The sequence below is a fragment of the Mytilus galloprovincialis genome, chromosome 11, assembly GCF_965363235.1.
Source record: "Mytilus galloprovincialis chromosome 11, xbMytGall1.hap1.1, whole genome shotgun sequence".
Taxonomy (NCBI): domain Eukaryota; kingdom Metazoa; phylum Mollusca; class Bivalvia; order Mytilida; family Mytilidae; genus Mytilus; species Mytilus galloprovincialis.
Genome location: NC_134848.1, coordinates 66,356,345 through 66,373,662, shown reverse-complemented (window position 1 = coordinate 66,373,662; position 17,318 = coordinate 66,356,345). Strand labels below are relative to the sequence as shown.

Here is a 17,318-nt window from a genome sequence, read left to right as displayed (position 1 = left end):
ATACGACAAGGAGACAAGAAACAAGCGACATAAAAAGATCCAGAGTGCCACTTTCTGTCTAGAGAAGTGTACATACAATTTGTCAATGATTAAATCGACCTCAGTCTATAGTATACATGACTGTATACATGGCCGTACTGTGACATATAGTAGTTGTTAATTTCTGTGTTAGTATGTCTCTTTTGGAGAACTGTCTCATTGGCAATCATACGATATCTTCTTTTTTATTAGATTTGAATAAGTCATTTTTTTCGTTGAAATAAAGATTATTAAGTCGTGTTACAAATAAAAATATTGGCTTTATTGCAAGTACAAAATATCACATAGAGTTTATCTTTGTGAATAGTGTGTAACTATATCGTTTATGATCATGATTATAATGAAATGTGTACATAAGAATAAATAATATTACATTTTAATAATACAATAAAATTGAGAATGGAATTGGGGAATGTGTCAAAGAGACAACAACCCGATTATTTTAATTATTGATTATTTTAAATTACACCTTTACATCCTTCAATTGGACCTATAAGTCACCTTAAACTTAATGTTCATATTTTCAATAATCAAAATTAATGTGAAATTGTTACTTCTTCTCTTTTACAGAAAAATAAATTCCAGTATTTGGCTGTTTGTCTTTGATGAAATGCATGTCGTCCAAATGTACTACCATTGATGTAATTAATATCAATGTTCACTGATTCAAATGGCATGTGACTCAAATTATTGAAAGCTTTACAGTATAGTAAGAAGTGTTTCTCATCTTCGTCAGTTCCGTCGTTGCACAGGGTGCAGAAACGTTCATCAGGAGCCGCTTTTCTAAATCGCCCGGTGAATTAAGAACCAATCAAAAAAATAAAGGGATGAATAACAGTAAAACTAAAATTAATCCAACAGAGCTTCGAGTAATCGGACCGGAATTTGGTTTGGTTTGAACTTGCTTCTTCAGATCTGAAACTAAACAATTAAATAAAATATAAACATTTATGAATACTGCTATGAATGATTACATATGTTCAAAGCTGAAAGCGATTTTAGTAAAAATGACAGATCTTATCCGATTTGTATTGTAGACAATGTAAGTGATGTCCAATGTTTGAAGCCCTAAAGATTCACAGCTGCATTATTTCACATTTTGTCACGTGTTTTATAGCTGACTATTTGGTATGCGTTTTGCTCATGGTTTATGGCCTTACAAGGACCTGCACTTGCCAACATCTTAGTTATTTGGTATATGATGAGGAGCAATCACACGTACCACATATCCTTACATTCAATATTTAGTCTGAAGTGTGACAGAAGGGTTTACCGAACAATTTAGATTAGTTTGAAGTATCATACTTTGTATTTGAAAAAGTTATGTCAACTCTCGTTTTTTACCACTCAAGCCTATGGAAATCGGAAGTCAATATGATTCGTATAAAACTTCTAGGAACTTCGAGTGTCTCAAACAAAAACTTCTAGTAACTTCAAGTGTCTCGGACAATGTAAAGACTTTTGTGGTTCGTCATATCATTTGTGTGTTGCATTCAAGCGATTACATGAAGCTTTACTAAATAAATTTTTGACATCAAATTAATGATCAGAATATTTTTTAGAAAATAAAACATACACCCCATTTTGTTAAAGTAAAATGGTCGTTCCATAACAAGATTGTGTTTTTTAATAATTTAACTTACGTTTCCCAAGTAACATACTGCGTAGAGATTGCTGGCTTGCTTTAAGTTCATTGAGTGAGTTCCGAGTTTCTCTATCGTCAGATTCTAATTTGTGTTGTGCTGCTTTGAAATCATTTCGTATCTTATCCACTGCGTTTTGTGTTTCCCTACGTAAACTACTTCGAGCGTCTCTTAGATCATTTTTCAGAGCTTCTTGTGATGCAATCATATCATTTAAGTTTTGCATCATAACAACCATCTTTTGGTTGAATTCTTCAAACTTCTTTTTATTTTCCGTTCCCATTGCATCGATCTGTTTTTGCATTTCCACCTGGAGTCTTCCTTGACGTTCGTATTTTGTAGCTAATGTGTTAAGCTCTGTTGTAAGATTGTCGATGCGCTCATTAAAGGTCATATTTATATTCTGAAGCACTGCAATGAAATATATATAAATTACCTTCCATTTATATAACCAGATGCTCTGCAGGGCGCAGCTTTATACGACCGCAGAGATTGAACCCTGAACGGTTGGGGCAAGTATGGACACACCATTTAAGCTGGATTCAGCTCTAAATTTAGATTGTGATTAAATAGTTGACACATCATAGGTTTCTGACACAGAATGAATGTGGTCTAATGAACTTAAAAAAAAAATTTTGCCTTTGAGCAATTCACTATGCTGTTGAATATTAATCCTCTCAAAAAAATGTTTGAAGAAATTTTCTTTTTATTTATGAAATCTGAAATAAGAAAAATTTAACCCCTCCCTCCATTTTTTCACATCCCCCTTTCCCTTTTTCCAAAACTGATCTCAATTCAAATTTCTAATGGAGTTTGCAACAATAACTTCTCATTTAAATAAAGTGCTTGTATCACTGAATGGTAAAGATTGTTTTAATTTATCAGTTGGTAGTAAAAGTGAATATACATTGTATATTGTATAAAACAATGATTTAAGTTGATTCAACTACTATTCTGGACAAAGAAAGATAACTCTACTTGAAAATTTCTTGCTATTGCACAATATTGCGCAATTAGATATTTCTTGCTATTGCGCAATACTGTACAATTGCAAATATTTGCTATTGCACAATACTGTGCAAATGAAGATTTCTTGCTATTGCGCAATACTGTGCAATTGAAAAATTTTTGCTATTGCACAATACTGTGCAATTGAAAATTTCTTGCTATTGCACAATACTTAATATAATAATTTTGGATCCTGATTTGAACCAACTTGAAAACTGGGTCGGTAATCAAAAATCTAAGTACATGTTTAGATTCAGCATATCAAAAAAGCCCAAGAATTCAATTTTTGTAATCAAACTTAGTTTAATTTTAGACCCTTTGAACTTTAATGTAGACAAATTTGAAAACGGGACCAAAAATTAAGCAACTACATACACAGTTAGATTTGGCATATCAAAGAACCCCAATTATTCAATTTTTAATGAAATCAAACATAGTTTAATTTTGGACCCTGATTTGGACCAACTTGAAAACTGGGCCAATAATCAAAAATCTAAGTACATTTTTAGATTCAGCATATCAAAGAACCCCAAGGTTTCAATGTTTGCTAAAATCAAACTAAGTTTAATTTTGGACCCTTTGGACATTAATGTAGACCAATTTGAAAACGGGACCAAAACTTAAGCAACTACATACACAGTTAGATTCGGCATATCAAAGAACCCCAATTATTCAATTTTTGATGAAATCAATACAAAGTTCAATTTTGGACCCTTTGGGCCCCTTATTCCTAAACTGTTGGGACCACAACTCTCAAAATCAAACCCAACCTTCCTTTTATGGTCATAAACCTTTTGTTTAAATTTCATAGATTTCTATTCACTTATACTAAAGTTAAACTTTATAAATATGGTGCGAAAACCAAGAATAATGCTTATTTGGACCCCTTTTTGGCCCCTAATTCCTAAAACTGTTGGAAGTAAAACTTCCAAAATCAATCCCAACCTTCCTTTTGTGGTCATAAACCTTGTGTCAAAATTTCATAGATTTCTATTTACTTAAACTAAAGTTATAGTGCCAAAAAAAAGAAAATGCTTATTTGGGCCCTTTTTGGCCCCTAATTCCTAAAATGTTGGGACCAAAACTCCCAAAATCAATCCTAACCTTCCTTTTGTGGTCATAAACCTTGTGTTAAAATTTCATAGAATTCTATTCACTTTTACTAAAGTTAGAGTGCGAAAACTAAAAGTATTCGGACGACGACGACGACGACGCAGACGACGAAGACGACGACGCCAACGTGATACCAATATACGACCAAAAAAAATTTAATTTTTGCGGTCGTATAAAAATAGGTTCTAATAAAATGGAGGCAAGCAGTAATTGGCAAACGTTCAGCATTCACAAATGGGAAAATGTCCATATCGTTATCAAATTCTCCGTCACGAAAATATGAAATAATAGTTTATGGTAATTTTTGTTATTACCCTAAGGTTTTTAATGGTCGACTATAATGACAAATGAGAATTGGCGATGTTCCTCAGATAGATAGTTAACACATTGAGAAAATATTCGATCGTTTAAGCGATATTTCTAATAAATGGATTGTTGAATGCATACATTGTCTATTAATTATTCTACCTTACGATTTTATTTTTTCTAACAGTTACTTAAAACAAAATTTCATATTCACAGTTGTAAAGTTAAATACAAGTTCATAGAGTTGCCGATCATATTTCATTCTAAAACACTAAATGAATATTAAAATGTAGTAAAAAAGTAGTTTTATTACTTGCAAACAACTTAATACAAATAAAGGATGATATGGTTTAAGGTCAACGAAATAAATTATCAAGTATAAATCAATTGTCAACTTCATAAATTTTCAGAAAATATATTTAGATATAAATCCAATAATAAAAGTGAAACTAATTAAATATTTACAGCCTCATTGACATATTTTTCGTTGGACTTTGAGCAAGCTACAATCATTCAGTATTGCATTACACTTTCTATATTTCAAGACATATATATATATTTTATCCCCTGAACATCAGTAAGAGAACAACCATTTAACTTCAAAAAGGGAAGGGGTATGTTTTTTTCCTAAAACAAAATATTCCTATCCCCAATTTGATCCAACATACATATTCTTCAATGTCAAGCATATGAAAAAAAAAAATAAATAAATGACAGAAACATAAAACATAAACTAAACCGTCCCCTTGAAGTTAAATGGTTGCTCCCTAAACATTCTAGAACACTCTAAAACTAACCCGTCCCCTTGAAGTTAAATGGTTGCTCCCTAAACACTCCAGATATTTAACGTACCCGTTTCTAATGTGTCCAAGTTGTCATTTGGATCGTAGTGCCCAGCATACAATAGTTTAATGTCATTTTCAAATTTTTTCCTGTGTTGTTTCATATCTAATATGTCTTTTTTCATACTGGATATCTCTGAAAATATACAGGTTGGGTAATATATTTTTACCATATATACAATGATAAAGACGTACCACATAAATTCATGTTTATGTAAACTACATATATAAAATCATAATATATTATTCAAAATCATTTTTAAATAATCAGAAAATCGTCATGATTTACAATATCCTTTTTTTAAATTTCATAAACGATGCAAAATTTAGTATACACTGGGACACCGGCTACCTACATCAATAAAAACTGACCGCGGAGAACAATAGTGTTGAAAGTGGCTTTAAACATCAACAAGTCAATCATTTATAGACAGGGCTCTTTTCCTACTCCAAATATCTGATCATATTTTATTTGACAATTGAGCAAAAATAAAAATTTAACCCCATCCATTTTGCGGAGGGGGAGGGGGTCTTTGTAGCATTTATTAGCTGTATCGGATATAAATTTACCTTATGCAAGTGCCCCTATTCATGTTCATTTATAAGAATTAATTTTGATACACTCAAATACGAAATTAACGATCAATGTTGGTCTGTTTTGTACATGTTGTAGATTTTGTTTAAACAGTTATACCTTCTAACACACTTTTCATCGAAACAACCCGAAGTAGGTTAAGATATGTATTAATTAATATATATGTAAGGACACAAGGTCGATTTCTATCCGACGCAGCTCTATGCTAAAACCTAAAGTCAATACATTGTACTTAGAATTGGTAACCAGATGCTCCGCAGGGCGCAGCTTTATACGACCGCAGAGGTTGAACCCTGAACGGTTGAGGCAAGTGTGGACACAACATTCAAGCTGGATTCAGCTCTAATTGTGGATTGTGATTAAATAGTTGACACAGCATAGGTTTCGGACTCAGAATGAATGTGGTCTAATGAACTTAATATATTTTTTTTACCTTTTAGCAATTCACTATGCTGTTAAATATTAATCCTCTCAAAAAAAATGTTTAAAGAAATTTTCTTTTTATTTATAAAATCTGAAATGAGAAAAAAATTACCCCCCCCCCCCATTTCAAATTGAGTTTGCAACAATAACTACTCATTTAAATACATCATAAAATATTAAAATGTAACAAAAGGTGATTGTTATCACTGAATGGTAAAGATTGTTTTAATTTATCAGTTGGTAGTAAAAGTGAATATACATTGTATATTGTATAAAACAATGATTTAAGTTGATTCAACTACTATTCTGGACAAAGAAAGATAACTCCAATCAATTGAAAATTTCTTGCTATTGCACAATATTGTGCAATTAGATATTTCTTCTATTGCACAATACTGTGCAATTGAAAATATTTGCTATTGCATAATACTGTGCAATTGAAGATTTCTTGCTATTGCCCAATACTGAGCAATTGAAAATTTCTTGCTATTGCTGAATACTGTGCAATTGAAAATTTCTTGCTATTGCACAATACTTAATATAATAATTTTGGATCCTGATTTGAACCATCTTGAAAACTGGGCCCATAATCAAAAATCTAAGTACATGTTTAGATTCAGCATATCAAAAAAGCCCAAGAATTCAATTTTTGTTACAATCAAACTTAGTTTAATTTTGGACCCTTTGGACATTAATGTAGACTAATTTGAAAACGGGACTAAAAATTAAGAATCTACATACACAGTTAGATTTGGCATATCAAAGAACCCCAATTAGTCAATTTTTAATGAAATCAAACAAAGTTTAATTTTGGACCCCGATTTGGACCAACTTGAAAACTGGGCCAATAATTAAAAACCTAAGTACATTTTTAGATGCAGCATATCACAGTACCACAAGGATTCAATTTTTGTTAAAATCAAATTTAGTTTAATTTTGGACCCTTTGGACCTTTATGTAGACCAATTAGAAAACGGTACCAAAAATTAAAAATCTACATACACTGTTAGATTCGGCATATCAAAGAACCCCAATTATTCAATTTTTGATGAAATCATACAAAGTTCAATTTTGGACCCTTGGGGCCCCTTATTCCTAAACTGTTGGGACCAAAACTCCCAAAATCAAACGCAATCTTCCGTTAGTGGTCATGAACCTTGTGTTTAAATTTCATAGATTTTTATTCACTTTTACTAAAGTTATGGTGCAAAAACAAAGAATAATGGTAATTTGGGACCCTTTTTAGCCCCTTATTCCTAAACTGTTCAGACCTAAACTCCCAAATCAATCCCAACCTTCCTTTTGTGGTCATACACCTTGTATCAAAATTACATTGATTTCTATTTACTTATACTAAGTTATTGTGCGAACACCAAGAATAATGCTTATTTGGGCTCTTTTTTGTCCCCTTATTCCTAAACTGTTTGAACTAAAACTCCCAATATTAATCCCAACCTTCCTTTTGTGGTTATAAACCATGTGTCAAAATTTAATTGATTTCTATTTACTTAAACTAAAGTTACTGTGCGAAAACAAAGAAAATGTTTATTTGGGCTCTTTTTGGCCCCTAATTCCTTAACTGTTTGAACTTAAACTCCCAAAATCAATCCCAACCTTCCTTTTGTGGTTATAAACCATGTGTCAAAATTTCATTGATTTCTATTTACTTAAACTAGAGTTATTGTGCGAAAACCAAAAAAATGCTTATTTGGGCCCTTTTTGGCCCCTAATTCCTGAAATGTTGGGACCAAAATTCCCAAATCAATTCCAACCTTCCTTTTGTGTTCATAAACCTTTCATAGATTGCTATTCACTTTTACTAAAGTTAGAGTTCGAAAACTAAAAGTATTCGGACGACGACGACGACGACGCCAACGTGATACCAATATATACGACCAAAAAATTTTCAATTTTTGCAGTCGTATAAAAAGAAAACTATTTTTTTCTGACGTACCTTTCTCATCAAAGAACAAATTCGCCATTTTGTAAAATGACAATGCAACGGCGACAATACTACACGCTGCTATGATACCGAACAAAACTTTCCATTTCCATTTTTTAATCCAAACACATGTACATATTTTTCGCTGCGGATTTTTCGTCTGTTTCCCGCCATTAGACTTCATGTCAACATCATATTCACTTCTCTCCTCGTTAAGTAACTTGACAGAGCAGTCTGGATAATCATGGTAGTCTTTGTCTAAAATATCAACATTAAGAATTAAAACATTGCGCCAAAAAAAATATATATACAACCAGATGAAGGGCACAGCTTTATACGACCACAGAGGTTGAACCCTGAACGGTTGGGGCAAGTATGGACACAACATTCAAGCTGGATTCAGCTCTAAATTTGGATTGTGATTAAATATTTGACACAGCATAGGTTTCGAACACAGAATGAATGTGGTCTAATGAACTTAAAATATTTTTTTTGCCTTTGAGCAATTCACTATGCTGTTGAATATTAATCCTCTCAAAAAAATGTTTGAAGAAATTTTCTTTTTATTTATGAAATCTGAAATGAGAAAAATTTAACCCCTCCCCCCCATTTTTTTCACATCCCCCTTTCCCTTTTTCCAAAACTGATCTCAATTCAAATTTCTAATGGAGTTTGCAACAATAACTACTCGTTTAAATACATCATAAAATATTGAAATGTAACAAAAGGTGCTTGTTATCACTGAATGGTAAAGATTGTTTTAATTTATCAGTTGGTAGTAAAAGTGAATATACATTGTATATTGTATAAAACAATGATTAAATTTGATTCAACTACTATTCTGGACAAAGACAGATAACTCCAATCAATTGAAAATTGCAATTAGATATTTCTTGCTATTGCGCAATACTTTGCAATTGAAAATATTTGCTATTGCACAATACTGTGCAATTGAAGATTTCTTGCTATTGCGCAATATTGTGCAATTGAAAATTCCTTGCTATTGCACAATACTGTGCAATTGAAGATTTCTTGCTATTGCTAAATACTGCGCAATTGAAAATTTCTTGCTATTGCACAATACTTAATATAATAATTTTGGATCCTGATTTGAACCAACTTGAAAACTGGGCCCATAATCAAAAATATAAGTACATGTTTAGATTCAGCATATCAAAAAAGCCCAAGAATTCAATTTTTGTTATAATCAAACTTAATTTAATTTTGGACCCTTTGAACTTTAATGTAGACCAATTTGAAAACGGGACTAAAAATTAAGAATCTACATACACAGTTAGATTTGGCATATCAAAGAACCCCAATTATTCTATTTTTGATGAAATCAAACAAAGTTTAATTTTGGACCCCGATTTGGACCAACTTGAAAACTGGGCCAATAATTAAAAATCGAAGTACATTTTTAGATTCAGCATATCAAAGAACCCCAAGGACTCAATTTTTGTTAAAATCAAACTAAGTTTAATTTTGGACCCTTTGGACCTTAATGTAGACCAATTTAAAAACGGGACCAAAAATTAAGAATCTACATACACAGTTAGATTTGGCATATCAAAGAACCCCAATTATTCAATTTTTGATGAAATCAAACAAAGTTCAATTTCGGACCCTTTGGGCCCCTTATTCCTAAACTGTTGGGACCAAAACTCCCAAAATCAAACCCAACCTTCCTTTAGTGGTCATAAACCTTGTGTTTAAATTTCATAGATTTCTATTTACTTATACTAAAGTTATGGTGCGAAAACAAAGAATAATGCTTATTTGGGACCTTTTTGGCCCCTAATTCCTAAACCGTTTGAACTAGAACTCCCAAAATCAATCCCAACCTTTCTTTTGTGGTCATAAACCTTGTGTCAAAATTTCATAGATTTCTATTTACTTAAACTAAAGTTATAGTGCGAAAACCAAAAAAATGCTTATTTGGTCCCTTTTTGGCCCCTAATTCCTAAAATGTTGGAACCAAAACTCCCAAAATCAATCCCAACCTTCCTTTTGTGGTCATAAACCTTGTGTTAAAATTTCATTGATTTCTATTCACTTTTACTTAAGTTAGAGTGCGAAAACTAAAAGTATTCGGACGACGACGACGACGACGACGACGCAGACGACGACGCCAACGTGATACCAATATACGACCAAAAAATTTTCAATTTTTGCGGTCGTATAAAAATCATTCGGTCAGAGAGCAATGTAGTTTTTTTAGTTAATTATATAGAAAAACATCAAATTTCCTTTCCGGTCAGACAAACCCCAGATCAGTTTGGTACAGACTTACTTAACAGATTCAGATTCATGATTTTCTAAATAGATGTGAGTGGCTTTGAACTAGCTGTAAGTAACTGTCAGTACTCTTAGATCTGTAAGTAAAGTGCTTTTCATGTATGTTGGGTTATACAAGTACCCGGCCACGTCCACTCTGTGTTTTATTTCTATGTTCTTTTATAAGCCATGTGAATCTAGTTTAACACGGTGGTTGTTTGTTTTTTTAAAGTCCAGTGGCAAATATTTCATGCCTTTTCAAGACGAATGCGGCGAGGCATCATAATTATAACTTCATCTCGATCTTCGTTAAGAACTACATGAATCAGTACTTACACTTCCTACAAATATCTTTGACTAAAAAGATCGAAGTCTATATGTTGACGGAGTACTTAACACATCTCTTGATAAAAGTACATATATGTATGTGTTTAAGTACATTCTATTTATTTATTTTAATTGCCTGTCGAAATCTTGTCAACGTTTCGAATGCATTTATATTCGTAGGCAAGTCTTTCTTACATACTATATTTGATACAATGTGAGGCAAATTAAATATAATGTTTTCCTGGTTTTACTACCATCACTATTTGTTCTGCCGCATTTAAATAAAATGTTGAATTATAGGGTTTTAGTGACAGCCAAATGTGCCGAATTATCAGTATTTACATACTTAGTAAAACATGTAAAACAATGTTGGGCAAAATATTCCACTCTACCCTTTAAATCTTAATGAGACAGTTAAACACACATGTTTTTTTTAAATTTATTTGTAAGACATAACTTACATATTTTTTTAACGATTGTTACTGCTATGTTTCATATTATATATATAGTTGTAAAGGTGGATATGTAAAAAGTAGAATATTATATAAATGAATAATCACATGTCACAATCCTTATAACATGTATAATTCAGTTTGTATTTAAATGCAGTGAAATTGTAGTTCCATAAAATACAAATAAATATATGTAAAGTAAACGAGATCTGGGTAAATGTCAACTATATAAGTAAACAAATACTTTAATGAAGTAGAATAAATCAATTGTCAATTTAATTTGATTTTCTGAAAATATATATTTAGACATAGACATTCTCGAGGAATCCAATAGGGAAAATGAAAGTGAAAGTAATTTTTCCATACATGTTTGTTTGATTACACTGTTGAGTTGTGTAGTCAGTTCAATAGATTAATTATATTTCTCACTGTTAGAAATTATGAGTGAAGCATGTATGATCAAACAATATTATATAAAAGCGTTGACCTCAATTATTTTTTTTCTTTTACACCCTAGCGATTATTAGAAAATAACAACCAGTAAATTAATCTATATTGCATGATACAACGCAGTTGTTATCATTTAAGAAAAAAACATCAACTATCATTTTAAGTAATGATACATTTTAATAATATGCCATCGACAGATTCCTCAATTGTAGAAAGAGTTTTTAAAACATGTAAAACGCATATGCACGTGTCCAACCCTGCACCTCATATTTAACATGGGAACGGTATGGTGTTCCTGATTTAACACACTCCGTTCCGACCCGACTTGCCTATGTATTTCAACATCCCGCCTATCCAAACAGAGGCCCCTTAGATGTTAACCCTTCTCTATAATATACCCGTCTACCCTTAGTAAGTATTACACCGATAACTTACGTAAAAAGTAACAATTAAAGAGAACAACAACTTGAATAAGGTGGAGCCGTGTTATCTCATACACCAACATTATAAGATATACACACTAATTCATTGTTTATTTTTATTCAGTGTTTTTCTTACATATTATCTAACATTAGATCTACGTAAGAATCTGCGACTAAAAATTCCGCCATTTTTCTTGGATATATATATCAATTATATATTATTATTTTCTAATCACCAAGAATTATAGCCCGAATTAGATCACATGTCTAATGTGGTGTTCCTTAAATCATCTGTTCGTAAATATTCTTATTGCTAACTTACCTGTATACATCTTGATTGTCTGTAGTAGACTGAAATTAAATACGTTAACAAACAATTTTGAATAAGTGCAAGTAAAAATAGATGATGTGGAAATTTCCTGTCTGGGTTATTCTTCTGCTAAATTTAGAACACGCGTTATCATAATTATGGGGCTCTGAACGGGCCATAACAAAACACCATATTATGTAATTTGCCTACCAAGGCCACCTGACTGAACGGTTTAATAACAATTAAACGTTACATTTCCTGTCCCAGTTATTCTTGTGTTAAATTTAGAACAAGTTATCATGATTAAGGGGCTCTGAACAGGTCATAACAAAACACCATATGTAATTTGCCTATCAAGGCCACCTGACTTAGCGGACAAACGTAACAGAACATAATTGTATATATATAATAGTTACAAAAAGTGTAAAATTGCTTAGTTATAATTGGAATCAATAAGGGAAATTCTAAAAGAATTTATGTATAAGATAGATTTAAATCCTTATCTTTTGTCTCATCATTACGAGGTTGACATACTTTTTCTTATAGTTTTAAAGTAAAAGTAACGGTTTTCTATTTTACGTTTGGTATATTATTAGTAAGGTGTTGGTAAAAGATTGGTTCTCTAAAATGAAAATTACACTTAATAAATCTTGCCATTTTCTTAAATTACCATCATCAGCAGCGCTAGCTCAAAACAAAGTGAAAGCCATGGATATATAAATATCTATAAAATTTAAAAGGCAAAGGTGTATATACATGTACATGAAACATTTGAAACCGGGGATGTTCAATACCCGAATACTTTTACAAAAATTATTCGACAAAAAAATACTGAAGAAAAGTATGAAACAAACCATGCAGACAATTGACATCCAATCAAATCTACATGTATCGTAGAAGAACACTGACTTCCAATTTCTATATGTCTTCTCAGATCGCTCAATTATCATGGTATATTGTTCTTGAGGTAACTGCTTTAATGAGGACACATTCACTAGTGTGAGGTGTACAGATTTTTAATCGTAATTAATATTCAATGCAAAAGAATTGTATGTCCTATATTCATATATATAAATCCCAGAATTTCGCTCAAATCGGAAGCCTATTTTCAACTTATGGTGAGATTCGCGAGTTTTTTTCTGTGTTGAAGGCCTCCATTTAAGATAAAGATCAGCAATAAAAGCAGCTGCTCCATAAATTTCCAGTCCTAAAAAATGTTAACCAATTTTGTATCCGCAATTACGCAACCACGTGCCACGCCTTCTGCAAATGATGAACACAAGACAGATGTATGCCTCACTTGTTCAAGTGTTTAACTGCCGGTCAGACGAAACCCTAAGTGCCCTTATTTCAAATTTCCCAGTCACCGTTGGAAGGCAGTCCATCAGAGTTATATTTTACTTTCATATAATATTCAAACGCGTTTATATGCCATACTATTTGATGACGTAGTTGTTTTATTAGTGGATTGTTCTTGTATAGGAAGATTTTTTGTTTTTTATTGTCTCATTGTATAAAACCTGTGCGTGTTGTGTAAAGTTATAGACCAATACTCGATGGATTGGTATCAATTAGCCAGTCGTTTCTCCGTCCTAGTATGGTAAATTTATGAAATTATATTCGTACATCAATGTTTTTGATACACCAATAACAAAAACTGAAATATATTGAATTGATACATCTTGTAACTATTCAAATTTATATCAGAAACCTAAACTTAATTATAAAATAATGAACCTGTTAAAGGGAGACAATACTCCCATAACTTTTTCGAATTGGCACATAATACAAAGGAATGTCACTCCTGCATACAAATGGCAGATCAATATAATTAATTAACTGTGCAATCGCGCTCCACCTTCAATGATGATTCTAAATTATAAATATAACGAAAAGTTGTTAATCTATAGATAGTAAAGACTAATGAAATCTAACCCACTGTTAAAATATTTCTTTGCATTTTTTTAAAACTTCCTCAGTAAAATGCTTGAGCCACTTGACTTTCATAGCTCATAATTAACGTTTTTACACAATATTTAAATAAAGTAGCTAAATATTATTCGCTTCTCAAAGTGTAAGACGCAATAAAAATCGTATGCTTGCACCATCTTACCCAAAAACAGATTTAATTAAGTTCTGAACATTTCGACATTTCTTCGTTAAAACCGGTTTTAAACAAATCACAAGTACGTGTTAAGATCCGACTAAATACCCATATCCCGATATCGTCAGGTTAATTTGCTATCCGATGTTGAACGAATTCTTTTGGGTATGAATGAAAATATCAACAATAAGCATAAAACATAATGATTTATAGGTTTTAAACAAGAATATTAACAAGTGAAATATGTTTTTGCAACGATTGTAAAAGAAATAAGTCTAGCTGAGTCGTTCCAGGCGCCGTTGTTTACTTTGGAAACACAGACATGTTGAAGAGGTCGTCATGAATAATTAAATATACTGTCGGCAACTACTATTGAAAACTTCATGAGGAAAATTGATATCAGGTCAGTGACTGTTTATGACAGAGAAAAATACAGTGAACACATTTTGACTACTCAAGTAGAACGAGTGCAATATATATAAAAATAACAATGTGTGTATTCCTGACGTGTAAGAGATCCATTGACTGTCGTTTGTTTTCTGTTTGCGTATTCCTGCATTGGATCCTGAAATCAATACATAATACATGAAATATATATCATGTATATGTGGTGTACAAGTTGTAATGTTGTACAGATTTTTTGTACAAGTTATCAGTGTTTTATGAACTGCTTAACACAAATGGATGATTCAAGCACACAGTCTTTTGTTTCGCACATTTCTGTCATATTTCCACAACTACAGTAGCATAGTGATACTGAACATAAATACAAAAAAAAATTATAACACAAAAAAACATTTTATGGACAACGATTTCTATTTGAAAAAGAGAAAATCTATATTATTCTCTTTTTTCCACTTTTCATGAATGAAATGTGTATAGATTTGATATTGGCAATCTTGTATATTTTGTATATTTTGGGGCACAAGCCCCAAAATGATAAAATAACATATTTTTTAAAAAGCAGCGTTTAATGACGAAGCAAGCTATATCCATCATTTTCAGTTTGGGGCACAGTCCCCAAAATGAAATTACAACATATAATTTTGTCTGTAATATATGTTATGTTTTATTCTCTTTTCCCCACTTTACTTGAATGAAATTTGTATAGATTTGATATTTTCAAGCTAGTATTTTATGGGGCCGACAGTACACTGGAATTTGGTTAATAGGTTTAAGGTCACTCACTCCCATCTCAACATTTCAACGATCGAGTGTTTATACAACAATGACATCTTGATTTTTACAAAATGCTTTACTGTCAAGAATGAAAAGTAGAAATAACTCTTTATTACTACGTATTAAATCAAGTAGAAACTAAACTTATCAAACATACATGACTTTTTGTATTTAAATATGCTGGATACTTTCCATGGCTTAAACACATTGCTCTCCCCCTTTTATTTGGTTTGTACTTATAGCAGTGGTTTTTTTTTTTTATGTCAGATCAGATATATATTTATTCCATTTGAGCAAATTTAACGTAACCAGAATAAGAGATGATATGATATAATGATTACTAAATTAATGAACTAAATATTGCTTAGTCAATAACTATAACATAATGACCAATTAACAAAAATAATGGTTAGTCCTGTACTTTCATGACGTTCTTGTAATATGGACAAACATTCAAAATTTGTGAATTAATTTTAAATGATAAATGTTTGCTGTGATGGGGTTTCGATAAGTTGTTCGTGTTATCAAATATACTTTTGTCAGAGGGAAATCTAAGATCAATACACCCCTTGGAAATAATCTCGTTCCGACAGTTAAAGCCTTTCAAAAGTTAGACATCCGTTTTGCTATGCGGGACAGTGTATAAATACGTAGCCACGTTCGGTGGGAATGATGACTTCAAAAACTATTGCAGCATCTCTGTTCAACAAGTTCAGGGGTCTGTAGGTGGCATGTCCCTTTGAAATATATCCTTATTTCCTTTGAGATGCTTATACCCTGACGAACCCTATTAGCGGACCAAACTGTTCATATATTCATTCTCATATGTATTTGTTTCACATGAACATGCAAGAAATACTTGCCATTGGACGTAAAGCAAAAACAATTGATCAAGCATTCATCTTGATTTTTGAGTTTTTTTTCAAACTATCAAAAGCTTTGTCTAATTATTGGAACTAGGCTTTGTTTGATTAAACAAATTTGTGTTATACATTCTACATTTTACTGACTGAGAATATTAACTTTTACTTTTACACTAAATTATGACTGTGTATCAGGCATTTGTCTATATACAGAAACCATACACATACCTGTTTTTTGACTGAACAAATATTCAAGTTCAACTTTTGTGTTTTTCAATGTCATCCCTTCTTTTAAATCCTACATGGGGACACTTTTTTTTGTCAATATTTCTACAGAAATCCTGGGTGTGTCTGTAGTAAAAAAAACATCATACGTACTCTTAGTTCTTTATTTCAAAATAATTTATTTACCCTTAATTGTCTTCGAATCTTTTGAAATGTTGTACTAGAAAACAGCATTGCTCTAAACTCCTCTCTCGGAAGATAGTTTTGCGTCTTTCATTTTCACCAAATATCTGTAGTGTACAAAGATGCAACATGTTTATATATAGTGGGATTATGTGTAACTTAGTTCCTTTAATGTCATTTGAGGCCAGTAAGTATAATTTAGTGGCTGTAATGTCATGTAGGACCAGTAAATATAATTTAGTGGCTTTATTTCATGTGGAGCGAGTAAATATAACTTAGTGGCTGTAATGTCATGTAGGGCGAGTAAGTATAATTTAGTGGCTGGAATGTCATGTGGGGAGAGTAAGTATAAGTTATTGGCTGTAATATCATGTAGGACGAGTAAGAATAACTTAATGGCTGTAATGTCATGTAGTGGAATTATGTCTAACTTAACGGCTATAATGGCATATAGGGCCAGTAAAAATAAATAAGTAGCTGTAATTTCATGTTGGGCGAGTAAGTATAACTTAGTGGCTCTAATGTCATGTAGGGCTAGTAAGTATAATATAGTGGCTGTAATGTCATGTAGGGCCAGTAAATATAATTTAGTGGCTATAATGTCATGTAAGGCTA

The 17,318-nt window shown here is 31.8% G+C and overlaps 1 protein-coding gene across 1 annotated transcript; it reads right to left on the bottom strand.

The window, feature by feature from the left end:
- Positions 1-279: 279 nt before the first annotated feature.
- On the bottom strand, positions 280-12,340 carry LOC143052652 (uncharacterized). Its single transcript, XM_076225716.1, has 5 exons — positions 12,162-12,340; positions 7,924-8,169; positions 4,962-5,087; positions 1,683-2,093; positions 280-960 (listed from the first exon to the last, which is right to left on the bottom strand). The coding sequence occupies exons 1-5, from the start codon at positions 12,169-12,171 to the stop codon at positions 851-853; spliced, it is 903 nt and encodes a 300-aa protein (XP_076081831.1). The 5' UTR covers positions 12,172-12,340; the 3' UTR covers positions 280-850.
- Positions 12,341-17,318: the final 4,978 nt, after the last annotated feature.

Bases quoted from the DNA above. Each gene is read 5' to 3' on its own strand.
- LOC143052652 (XM_076225716.1), bottom strand. The intron at 5,088-7,923 runs GTACGTCAGAAA...GTATATTTTCAG, and splicing joins TTTGTTCTTTGATGAGAAAG to AGATATCCAGTATGAAAAAA. The intron at 961-1,682 runs GTAAGTTAAATT...TTAATTGTTTAG, and splicing joins CAGTATGTTACTTGGGAAAC to TTTCAGATCTGAAGAAGCAA.